Genomic DNA, 12,345 nt, shown 5'->3' with positions numbered 1-12,345 from the left:
ATCGATAAGGAATCCGCCAAGGGCAAGCCTTTTGGAGTAAAAATGAGCAGTCACCGGAATCCTCTTCGGACTATGTATGCAATTCCAACTAGAAACGTTGCTACCTCGCTGCTTTTGTCTGTGAAAAATCGGTCATGATCTAGAAACGTTTACACTGCGCAGAATAACAAATATGACCCTACTATGTATGTTGGTGGACAGCGACGCTATGAGAGAAATATTAGTATTGCAAACGCATTAAATGATGAGAGTCCTCTCAGGATAAAGAAGAAATGTATCCCGCCCTACAAACACTTTTATTTTATTTTATTTTATTTTATTTTATTTTATTTTATTTTATTTTATTTTATTTTATGAGCACATAACCTTCAGGCAGGAGATTTCTGCTGTACGTACTAATGTTGGCATGTTTGGAAAGCACGTAGTTAAAACAAAAGAGGAGAAGGTTAATCTAAGTTAGCTTCACCAACATGGACATATACACATCAACGCCTGCGTGGCAGCAGGGCCATGCTTGAAGAAACTGTCATACGAAGTTGAATACTGACAAATTAACGTAATGATAAAAAAATAAAAAAATAGCGGTCTTATTTGCGACTATGGTGAAATCAGAATAATAAAAACAACAGCAGTAGCATTCCAAATGCTCATTGGGGGATAATATGGGCATTGGTGACAGCACTGAAGAATTACACGAGGGAGGGGAATATAACGGTTCAACCAAAATTAAAAACAAACAAAAATTGAACTGTACACTTTACAAGGGATACATCAATACGCTGACTGCAATTTATTTGGACTAAAGCTGTATATATATTCAGCTGTAGATGAATTTGATGTCAATCGAATCTCATACTACTTAAGTGATTAGAAAGATATTCAAATATACACTATATTTACTGCTAGATTTAAGTGACAACTCAACAAGAAATGTGGCATTCAAACACAGTACTGAGAAGAAAAAACAGCGCTTGAATGAGCAGATATAAGGTGTCTTTAATTATTCTAAACCAAAAAGCCACAAGAGAAACTATATGGATATGTTATCTCATATCCCCATTTAAAAAAACACAAAAGAATAACTGAAAGTTTGAGACTGGCCGTTAAGTTTCAAGACCAGTTTAAAGTTAAGACATTTTTTTTAGTTTTTGTTTCTGTATCAGCCCTATTTAAAAAAAATAAAATAAAATAAAATTAGCATATCAACAGTGGAATATTATAGACTTTCACCACTATTGATATCAATTTGCTGAACACTGAGGAACATGAACAAGTGACTTAATTCGGATTCAAAAGCACAAAGCCTACCTCCATGGGGTCCAAAGAATCTTCAATAGTTTTAAAAAAGTCTGATGGACTTTTCTTCAGAGTCTGGTCAGCAGGCAGCGTGTTGTCATTGTATGATGTCACAAACTTAAAGTCACTGGTTCTTGAACCTGTGGTCAGGTACGTGTCATAATTGTAAGCACTGCGTAAAGTTCCTGTGCCATCAACATCTGCGTAATTAGGAGGAAGATAACCGCTGGGGATGGCAACTGCTCCATCAAACAACAGTCTGGGCTTTCTCCTGCGACAAAACCTCAAACCCAGGATGATGATGATGAAAGTCAGGAAAAAGGTGGACACAGACACCAGCGCGATGATCAGATAAGAGGTCAGTTTGGAATTGCTCTCGTTAAAAGACAGATCCTTCAGTTCTGGCACCTCAGCCAAGTTATCAGAAATAAGTAAATACATGGAACAGGTGGCAGACAGAGAGGGCTGCCCGTTATCTTTCACTGCCACTACAAGGTTTTGTTTCATGCTGTCAGATTCAGAAATGTCCCGCTGTGTCCTGATCTCTCCGCTGTGGACACCAATAGTAAAAAGTCCCGGATCAGTGGATTTGACTATTTGATAGGACAGCCAAGCGTTCTGTCCGGAGTCCGCGTCCACCGCGATCACTTTGGACACCAGAGAGCCTCCGTGTGCAGCTTTGGGGACCAGCTCGGTCATGAAGGAGTTGCCCTCTGGGGAGGGGTACAGGATCTGAGGAGAGTTGTCATTCAGATCTGAGATGAACACACTCACGGTCACGTTGCTGCTTAGAGGAGGAGAACCGTTGTCTCTGGCCATCACATGGATTTTAAAACTCTTGAACTGTTCATAATCAAACGACCTCACAGCGTGGATCACACCCGTGTCTCCGTTCACAGACAGATAGGAGGACACCGGGGCACCGTTCACCTCACCAGCTAACAGAGAATATACCACTGTACCGTTCTGTCTCCAGTCGGGGTCTCGAGCACTAACAGAACATAAAGTGGAGCCCATTTTGTTATTCTCACTCACATATGCGCTGTACGATTGTTCCTCAAACACAGGTGGGTTGTCGTTGATATCAGCTACAGATAACTGAACACTTTTAGAAGAGGACAGAGGTGGAGAGCCCTCGTCAGTGGCAGTGATTGTAATGTTGTAATCAGACACTAGTTCACGGTCCAGTTGTCCTGTGGTCACCAGAGAATAATAGTTTTTAATAGAAGGAACCAACTTAAAGGGGACACCCTGCTGGATGGTGCAGCGGACCTGTTGATTTTTCCCAGAGTCTGCATCTTGCACATGAATGATGCCCACCTCTGTACCCAATGATATGCTCTCGGGTATGCGGTTTGATAACGAACTGATATGGATGACTGGGGCGTTATCATTGACGTCAGTTATATCTATTACAAATTTTGTTTCTGTAGAAAGGCCATAACCATCTTTCCCTTCAATTAGCATTTCAAACTTCGACTCTTCTTCATAATCAACATTTCTTGCAAGTATAATTTCTCCGGTATTTTCATTTAAAGAAAATATTTCCTTTGCTATATCACTTATTCCGCTGAATTCATATGTTACTTCACCATTAACTCCTTCATCTGCATCTGTAGCACTCACTGTTGCAACTACTGTATCTATAGGGGAGTTTTCAGGAAGAGAAGCCTCATAGATTGTATGAGTGAAAACTGGGGCGTTATCATTAGCATCCAGTACGGTGATGTTAATGACTACTGTGCCTGATTTCGGAGGATTGCCACCATCGACAGCTGTCAGCAATAAAGCCATATCTTGCTGCTCTTCACGATCTAATTCCCTGTCTAAAACTAACTCGCTGTATTTTGTGCCGACTGCATTCGTTAGTACGTTCAGAGCAAAATAATTATTCCTTTGCAAAATGTAATTCTGAACAGCATTTTGTCCTATGTCTGCATCGCGTGCTGCATTTATTCTGTAGCGAGAACCTTTCGGAGCTAATTCACCAATATCCAATTTAACGACGTCTTTAACAAAAACTGGTGGATTGTCATTTACATCCTGAATTTGCAAAGATATCCGGTGCGATTCGAGTGGATCTTCGAGTACTAGTTCACATTTTAAATTGCAAGAAACCTTAGCTCCACATAGCTCCTCACGATCAATCCGATCACCAACAACCAGTTCTCCAGCATCAACATTTATCTCGCAGTAACGTTTACGGTTTTCTTTGAGAGCAATCCGAGCCTTCCGAGCGGAAAGACTGCTTACTTGAAGCCCAAGGTCCTTGGCTATGTTTCCAATCACCGATCCTTGTTTCATTTCCTCGGGGAAAGAATAGCTCACATCGCCACAACACAGCTCTACTGCCAGAAGAAAACACATGAAAGTGCAGACAAGGTTCACCGAAAACACGAAATATGCCATCACTCAAAAAATAAACTGAATGAAAAAGAAGGAGGTGGTCAGCATTCCTCAGAAACACAAAATCATGTGTTCATGTGCGAGTACTTCAAGGAGTACAGTGCAGTGGCAAACAATAAGCTTTAACACTGTGGGTGGAGACGCTTGATTGTCTCATCTGTAGCCTGTTTTACAATTTTCGATTGGTAGACAGCGACACTCGCTGCATCCTACAAGGACTACAAAATAGCCTCAAGTTGACGAAAAGCAAGAAACTTAGCTAATCGAAAGAGACTTCATCCCGAGAAGAATGGCAGATGACAAAAGGCGCTTTCTATTGATTAATTCGGTTCTGTTTTATCTGTTCAATGCCATCTACCCCACGGTACGTTAGCAATAAAATGTAGTACTACATTGTTTGATACTGTTGCTACAAACATGTATTTCTTGTTTATAAATGTAATTGAGCAAAAACCTGTAAAAACTCTTAACTGAAAGCGTGAACCTGAAACAACATCCAAGCAAAAATTCAGCCTAAAAGAATGAGTCGCTGAATACCGAATTCAGCTCTGTAACAAAAGTCGAAACTATTATGAAGGAAAAAACATTTTTTTTCTCATTATTCTATTAAATTATTCTGCAACGTTTTTTGTTTTGCTTAATTCATTTATTTATTTATTTATTTTTAACGAATGGGTAAATCCAACTGCAGAATTTCGTTGAATAATTAACACAACATATTTGACTGTGAGTAAATTCAAGAAAAAATTCTAATAATAATCACAACAAACAGAACGGAGTTTTATGATGTATGAAGGCAAACCTTTACAGGTATTCGCTCTACCAAACTAAGAGTTGAACCTTAGGAACATCCACAGTGAAAAATCCAGTATTCAATCTGCAGGATTTCGTATCGTTTATCTCTGTGATTTTTTGTTTCTTTTTTCTTAATTAATTAATTAATATATTCATTCAGTTGAAATAAGGCCAATGACACGAACTGATATTAAAACAAAAACGACGAATTTTTAGTAAAATTCTCGGTTAATGATGTTATTCGGAGCTTTACTAACTCAAGTTCATAAGTACAGTAATATACAATATTTTCATCCATGAAAAAAAAGTTTTATGAAAATAGTTGATTTGATTAAAAGAAAGTAACACCGAAGATGTGTTTCCGAAGAAGGGTTGAATTTTTTTTGAATGACGTAGGTGTAATGACGTCAACGTGGTATTCTTACCTGGGGAGGGTCGTCAGACTCCCCAAACGCATCGAGAAAATCTGATGGACTTTTCTTCAGAGTCTGATCAGCGGGCAGCGTGTTGTCATTGTATGATGTCACAAACTTAAAATCACTGGTTCTTGAACCTGTGGTCAGGTACGCGTCATAATTGTAAGTGCTGCGTAAAGTTCCTGTGCCATCAACATCTGCGTAATTAGGAGGGAGATAACCGCTGGGGATGGCGACTGCTCCGTCAAACAACAGTCTGGGCTTTCTCCTGCGACAAAACCTCAAACCCAGGATGATGATGATGAAAGTCAGGAAAAACGTGGACACAGACGCCAACGCGATGATCAGATAAGAGGTCAGTTTGGAATTGCTCTCATTATAAGAAAGATCCTTCAGTTCTGGCACCTCAGCCAAGTTATCAGAAATAAGTAAATACATGGAACAGGTGGCAGACAGAGAGGGCTGTCCGTTATCTTTCACTGCCACTACAAGGTTCTGTTTCATGCTGTCAGATTCAGAAATGTCCCGCTGTGTCCTGATCTCTCCGCTGTGGACACCAATAGTAAAAAGTCCCGGATCAGTGGATTTGACTATTTGATAGGACAGCCAGGCGTTCTGTCCTGAGTCCGCGTCCACCGCGATCACTTTGGACACCAGAGAGCCTCCGTGTGCAACTTTGGGGACCAGCTCGGTCATGAAGGAGTTGCCCTCCGGGGAGGGGTACAGGATCTGAGGAGAGTTGTCATTCACATCTGAGATGAACACACTCACGGTCACGTTGCTGCTTAGAGGAGGAGAACCATTGTCTCTGGCCATCACGTGGACTTTGAAGCTCCTGAACTGTTCATAATCAAACGACCTCACAGCGTGGATCACACCCGTGTCTCCGTTCACAGACAGATAAGATGACACCGGGGCACCGTTCACCTCACCAGCTAACAGAGAATAAACCACTGTACCGTTCTGTCTCCAGTCGGGGTCTCGAGCACTAACGGAACATAAAGTGGAGCCAGGTTTGTTATTCTCACTCACATATGCGCTGTACGACTGTTCCTCAAACACAGGTGGGTTGTCGTTGATGTCAGCTACAGATAACTGAACACTTTTAGAAGAGGACAGAGGTGGAGAGCCCTCGTCAGTGGCAGTGATTGTAATGTTGTAATCAGACACTAGTTCACGGTCCAGTTGTCCAGTGGTCACCAGAGAATAATAGTTTTTAATAGAAGGAACCAACTTAAAGGGGACACCCTGCTGGATGGAGCAGCGGACCTGTCGGTTATTCTCAGAGTCTCTGTCCTGCACGTTAATGATGCCCACCTCTGTACCAGTTTGCGCGTTCTCGGGTATAGGATTAGACAGTGATTTTAAATAAACTACAGGGGCGTTATCATTTTCATCAGTTAGCTCTATGTAAACTTTTGCAGACGAACTTAATCCCAGACCGTCATTGGCTATGACTGGCAGTTCAAATGCATTCTTTTTCTCAAAATCAGTTGCGCCAATTACTCTGATTTCGCCAGTTTTAAAATCAATAGAAAACACCTTTTCATCGATATCTGACACGTGGCCAAAGTCATAGGACACCTCGCCATTCACTCCCTCATCAGCATCTGTAGCGCTGACTCTAACCACTACAGTATTAAGAGGAGAGTTTTCGGGTATGCTGGCTTTATAGACGGCTTGGCTGAATACTGGAGCATTATCATTAGCATCCAGTACGGTGACATGTATCATAACAGTGCTTGATCTCTGTGGTGAACCACCATCAACAGCTGTGAGAGGTAAATTAATCTCTCGCTGTGTTTCTCTGTCGAGTTTGTGATCAAGAACAAGCTCTACGTTGTTTGCATCAACCATTAAAATAAAGTTATCATTTTTTTGTAGACTGTACCTCTGAACAGAATTTTTGCCTATATCCGCATCGTGCGCGCCCTCTATTCGGAAACGAGTCCCCTTTTCTGCTGACTCCCTTATTTCCATTTTAATGGAATTTCTTTTGAATTGTGGAGAGTTGTCGTTTATATCTTGAACATGTAGATTTATACGATGTAGTTCTAAAGGATTCTCCAGTACAAGTTCCTGGATTAAAATGCATGACGATTTCGTGCCACAAAGACTCTCTCTGTCAAGCTGCTCGGCAACGCTCAAATCTCCCGTTTGTAAACTAACGGCACAAAATCGTTCGTTATCTCCTTCTGCGTCAACACGGGCCTTGCGAGATGACAATGTAGTAATATCCAGACCGAGATCCTTAGCTATATTTCCAAAGACAGTTCCTGGTTTCAGCTCCTCTTGGATAGAATAGCTTACTTCAGTACACACTGATTGCAGCGCAAGTATACAGACGACAAAGAGGGTAATCAGGCCAGGTTCTAACAATCCACCGTATTCCATAATTACAAAAACAGAAACATCCGCCAGCAAAGAAAAGATACAACGGAGTTAGTTCACCTCTCGAACGCGTTTGCGATGGAGTGAATTAAACAAATCCAAATACAGAAATCAGCACTGCAATCCAATGGTTCCTTCCAACACAAAGCGCAGGAACAATGGGTGGAGACGATGGCGTTGACGTTACAATGTTTCAAAGTAATCTGGTAGACAGCGACACGATGTGTTCATTTCAGACAGAACATCAAGTAAAATACCAGATTGACAGGTTAATGACGTCATGCAACTATTTCCCATATAAACACAATTAAGCACCTTAATATGTTAAATTGTATTAATTTCATTAAAGCAAGTAACTACAGCCACAGTTTCTGCTAGGATCAAAGAATCTGTTAAGTGCTGTGATGGAAGTAAGTAAAACCATGTTGCAGTGCACACTTATAACGTTGTTTTAACGCCAGTGAACGCAGTATTTAGCATTTATCTACAAAATTGCAATATTGTGTTATTTAGCTTAAACTGCGATTAAACTTAACATTTTCTCTGCAAGTAAATTTTAATGAAAATAGCAGCATGTAAAATTTGTCTCCAAACTGCTTTCCGTATGGTTGCCTTCTATGTGTTCAGCACCATGGACAGAGTCTACTCAAACAAGTCCTTACGCTCAGTTTGTATAAAAGAAAAATACAGTCTTTGTCAGTATGTTACAACATTTTAAATGAAGAAAAGTAAAAGTAACAAATCATTAGTCATATGGCAGCACCTCTAGTCCAAAGAGCATGCACATTACTGTTGGTCGCAGTTAAAACATAACTTTAATAAACTTGGAAAACTGCACTAACTTGGAATCAAACTATTCAAGGGATGCATGTAGCTATAGGGCAATTTTAGCAGACTTGCCAAAAAAGAAACACAATATACTTGTATTAACCAATGATCCTCCTCTGAAAGCACAATGACTATTGTTTTAAACATTTCTCCATAAACAGATGAACTAAAGCTTTCTGGGAGAATCCTTTTGGCTTTTCTTATGTCTGTTTATGGCCTTACGGTATGTGTTCAAAGTGAGTTATTACTCAGATAATTATCTACTGAGAGTGCAATAATAATTAATCTGAAGATGAACCATTGCTGAAAGGAAAACAAGTAACGTCTTAAAGAAGGGATGGGGTTCTAAAAAGTAAGTAGACAGTTCAACTTTTTCATCTTTCAATGAGAAAAATATTAGGAAGACAAAACAATATAATTCCACTATTTCTAATTGACATATAACATACTAAGTTATTAGATAAAACAGTAAATTGATGCCACTGGAGCAACAACACCTAAAAGAAAACTGATCTGATAGATAAGAAGATTAAAAATATAATAATAATCGTTGAGTATTTTCTGACAATATGTTCTGGCAAGTTAATTGTGAATGGGGTGTTAACTAAACATTTGCCTTTGATGAATGTTAGTTAAGAACATTTGATATAATAGCATTTAAAAAAATGTAACTGAAATAGACGGTTGCTCGAAATTGGCAAATATCATGTAGAGATTGACATCACACGTTTCTCAAAAAGAAGCTTATTTCAGTCTTTTCTTACCTGGGGAGGGTCGTCCGACTCCCCAAACGCCTCGAGAAAATCTGATGGACTTTTCTTCAGAGTCTGATCAGCGGGCAGCGTGTTGTCATTGTATGATGTCACAAACTTAAAATCACTGGTTCTTGAACCTGTGGTCAGGTACGCGTCATAATTGTAAGTGCTGCGTAAAGTTCCTGTGCCATCAACATCTGCGTAATTAGGAGGGAGATAACCGCTGGGGATGGCAACTGCTCCATCAAACAACAATCTTGGCTTTCTCCTGCGACAAAACCTCAAACCCAGGATGATGATGATGAAAGTCAGGAAAAATGTGGACACAGACGCCAACGCGATGATCAGATAAGAGGTCAGTTTGGAATTGCTCTCATTATAAGACAGATCCTTCAGTTCTGGTACCTCAGCCAAGTTATCAGAAATAAGTAAATACATGGAACAGGTGGCAGACAGAGAGGGCTGTCCGTTATCTTTCACTGCCACTACAAGGTTCTGTTTCGTGCTGTCAGATTCAGAAATGTCCCGCTGTGTCCTGATCTCTCCGCTGTGGACACCAATAGTAAAAAGTCCCGGATCAGTGGATTTGACTATTTGATAGGACAGCCAAGCGTTCTGTCCGGAGTCCGCGTCCACCGCGATCACTTTGGACACCAGAGAGCCTCCGTGTGCAGCTTTGGGGACCAGCTCGGTCATGAAGGAGTTGCCCTCCGGGGAGGGGTACAGGATCTGAGGAGAGTTGTCATTCACATCTGAGATGAACACACTCACGGTCACGTTGTTGCTGAGAGGAGGAGAACCGTTGTCTCTGGCCATCACGTGGACTTTGAAGCTCCTGAACTGTTCATAATCAAACGACCTCACAGCGTGGATCACACCCGTGTCTCCGTTCACAGACAGATAGGAGGACACCGGGGCACCGTTCACCTCACTAGCTAACAGAGAATAAACCACTGTACCGTTCTGTCTCCAGTCGGGGTCTCGAGCACTAACGGAACATAAAGTGGAGCCCGGTTTGTTATTCTCACTCACATATGCGCTGTACGATTGTTCCTCAAACACAGGTGGGTTGTCGTTGATGTCAGCTACAGATAACTGAACACATTTAGAAGAGGACAGAGGTGGAGAGCCCTCGTCAGTGGCAGTGATTGTAATGTGGTAATCAGACACTAGTTCGCGGTCTAGTTGTCCTGTGGTCACCAGAGAATAATAGTTTTTAATAGACGGAACCAACTTAAAGGGGACACCCTGCTGGATGGAGCAGCGGACCTGTCCATTATTCTCAGAGTCTTTGTCCTGCACGTTAATGATGCCCACCTCTGTACCAGGCGGCACGTTCTCTGCAGGGGGGTTCATTAGTGACTTTATATATATTACTGGTGCATTGTCATTAACATCGGTGATATCGATCATTACTTTAGCGTCGGATGAAAGCCCATAACCATCTTTGGCCTCTATACGCATCTCATATTTTGAATTTGTCTCAAAATCAAGCATTCCTGTGACCTTTATCTCTCCTGTTTTACTGTCCAGTGAAAAAACCCTTTTAGCTTTTTCTGTGATGCGATTAAATTCGTACGACACCTCTCCGTTCACTCCTTCATCTGCATCAATTGCGCTTACAATTACAACTAAAGTGTTAAGATTTGAATCTTCAGGTAGATTGGCTTTGTAAACGGCCTGGTCAAACACTGGCGCGTTATCGTTAGCATCCAACACAGTAACGTGTATAACGGCACTTCCTGACCTCTGTGGATTTCCACCATCGACTGCAGTCAGGATGAAATTTAAATCGTGCTCCTTTTCGCGGTCTAGCTCTTTATCTAGCACCAGCTCGATGCTCTTAGTCCCATCAGCATCTTCTCGAACAGATAAAACAAAATGGTCATTCTTTTGTAAACTGTATTCTTTGACTGCGTTCTGCCCAATATCTACATCATGTGCTTCATTGACGCGGTATCGAGCTCCTTTAACTGCTGATTCTCTTATTTCCAACTTAACTGTATCTTTGGGGAAAACTGGTGAATTGTCATTTACATCCAGAATAAGCAGTGAAATACGGTGCAGCTCCAAAGGGCTCTCCACGACTAATTCAAATTTAAGCATGCACGAAAGCCTCTCCCCGCACAGCTCCTCCCTGTCAATCTTCTCCCTGATGACAAAATTTCCAGTCTTGAGGTCAATGTCGCAGTAATGCTGGTAGTTTTCCTCTGTATCAATCCGGGCTTTACGAGTGAACAATTTTGCTACTTCCAGGCCGAGATCCTTGGCAATATTCCCAACAATGGATCCCGGTCTCATCTCCTCCGGTGCAGAATAGCTGAGGTCCGCAGCGGTTATCTCGAAAAACAGAGCAAAACCGAACACAAAACAGAGCGAGGCTTGTCTTTTTAGGACCATTTTTTCACCCAAAATGACACGAATACAAAAATGCCCCTTCCGCTGGGAATATTACACAAAGTAATAACAAAACAGCGTATACCGCGACTACAACAATGGTAGCTCTAGTTTTAGACTAATATCTTCGTTGGTAGTGGGTGGGGAATCGAACCTCTTCACATCTGCTAGTGAGCAGCGACGCTGTGAGTTAATTTGAGATATTACAAATAAACATGTTATAAGCTAGTATAAAATGCCACAGTTACAGCCACAATGACCACCGTAATCGTTTTGTTGCCAATTTTAATTCACAAAAGAAACCGATTTTTCCTGCAAGTTTGGACTTTGATTTTGTGTTAAAGTACAAAAAAGCACAAAGTTTCATTCAGCACCACAGACAGCGCTTCAAGGGTGAGGAAAAGACATACATACTTCCCTCATTTAAATTTTCTGAAAGTGACAACATGATGGACTTTTCTAAAAACACATTAAAATAACACTAGTCCTATGTTTTTAAAAAAACAAATATTTATTGGAGAATCTAAAGTCCCGCAAAAGAAAAAAACAGGATGTTTAATCATAGGGCATAGAAAATGAGTGAAAGAAATTTTTAACGAAGAATAAAAGAATAATAATTTCATTTAGTCTATTGTTTGATGATTAAAAAACGCCTGGAACTACAACATCTAATAGGCGTTTGCAGTAGACACACAATTTACACGGACAAAATTAATCAATATTCTAAGTGGTCTTGAAATTTGAGAGAGAATTTGTTTATTTTTCCATTAATTAAGTAAATGTGCCGTGTGTTAAACGTAGTTAGTAAACATCACTTAACAACAGTTTCTATAAATGTACTAAAATTATTTTTTAAAACATTTCATCTGTAGCATAAGTACAAGTTTAACGAGCTCGTGATTACACGAATTACATTCAAAATATCAAACTGACTAGTGGAACTTCACATCTAACAGCAAGCAATGGACTTATTAGGCACACTGTCCTACAGAGAATTAACTGATAATTAAATTGATAAATGTTATTGACCACTCAGTATTTCAGAATGTCAATTTGTGATG

The 12,345-nt window shown here is 40.6% G+C and overlaps 3 protein-coding genes across 3 annotated transcripts; all 3 read right to left on the bottom strand.

The window, feature by feature from the left end:
• Positions 1 to 1,278: 1,278 nt before the first annotated feature.
• LOC146638832 (protocadherin gamma-A11-like) lies at positions 1,279 to 3,687 on the bottom strand. Its single transcript, XM_085365019.1, has one exon. It carries the CDS (start codon positions 3,661 to 3,663, stop codon positions 1,279 to 1,281), a length of 2,385 nt encoding a protein of 794 aa, XP_085221145.1. The 5' UTR covers positions 3,664 to 3,687.
• A 1,217-nt stretch (positions 3,688 to 4,904) lies between these two features.
• On the bottom strand, positions 4,905 to 7,307 carry LOC146638831 (protocadherin gamma-A12-like). The gene has a single exon (XM_085365008.1). The coding sequence runs from the start codon at positions 7,305 to 7,307 to the stop codon at positions 4,905 to 4,907; it is 2,403 nt and encodes an 800-aa protein (XP_085221134.1).
• Positions 7,308 to 8,881: 1,574 nt separating this feature from the next.
• LOC146638830 (protocadherin gamma-A11-like) lies at positions 8,882 to 11,287 on the bottom strand. Its single transcript, XM_085364997.1, has one exon. The coding sequence runs from the start codon at positions 11,285 to 11,287 to the stop codon at positions 8,882 to 8,884; it is 2,406 nt and encodes an 801-aa protein (XP_085221123.1).
• Between the last annotated feature and the right edge of the window lie 1,058 nt (positions 11,288 to 12,345).

This window comes from Diplotaxodon limnothrissa, linkage group LG2 (genome assembly GCF_057381915.1).
Source record: "Diplotaxodon limnothrissa isolate DT_005_m linkage group LG2, D_limnothrissa_male_GT1.1, whole genome shotgun sequence".
Lineage (NCBI taxonomy): Eukaryota > Metazoa > Chordata > Actinopteri > Cichliformes > Cichlidae > Diplotaxodon > Diplotaxodon limnothrissa.
This window is presented reverse-complemented; position numbering and strand designations above follow the sequence as displayed.

What these genes read in the sequence shown, in the direction of transcription:
- LOC146638830 (XM_085364997.1), bottom strand. Translation starts at nt 11,287, where the DNA reads ATGGTCCTAAAAAGACAAGCCTCGCTCTGTTTTGTGTTCGGTTTTGCT.
- LOC146638832 (XM_085365019.1), bottom strand. Translation starts at nt 3,663, where the DNA reads ATGTGTTTTCTTCTGGCAGTAGAGCTGTGTTGTGGCGATGTGAGCTAT.
- LOC146638831 (XM_085365008.1), bottom strand. Translation starts at nt 7,307, where the DNA reads ATGGAATACGGTGGATTGTTAGAACCTGGCCTGATTACCCTCTTTGTC.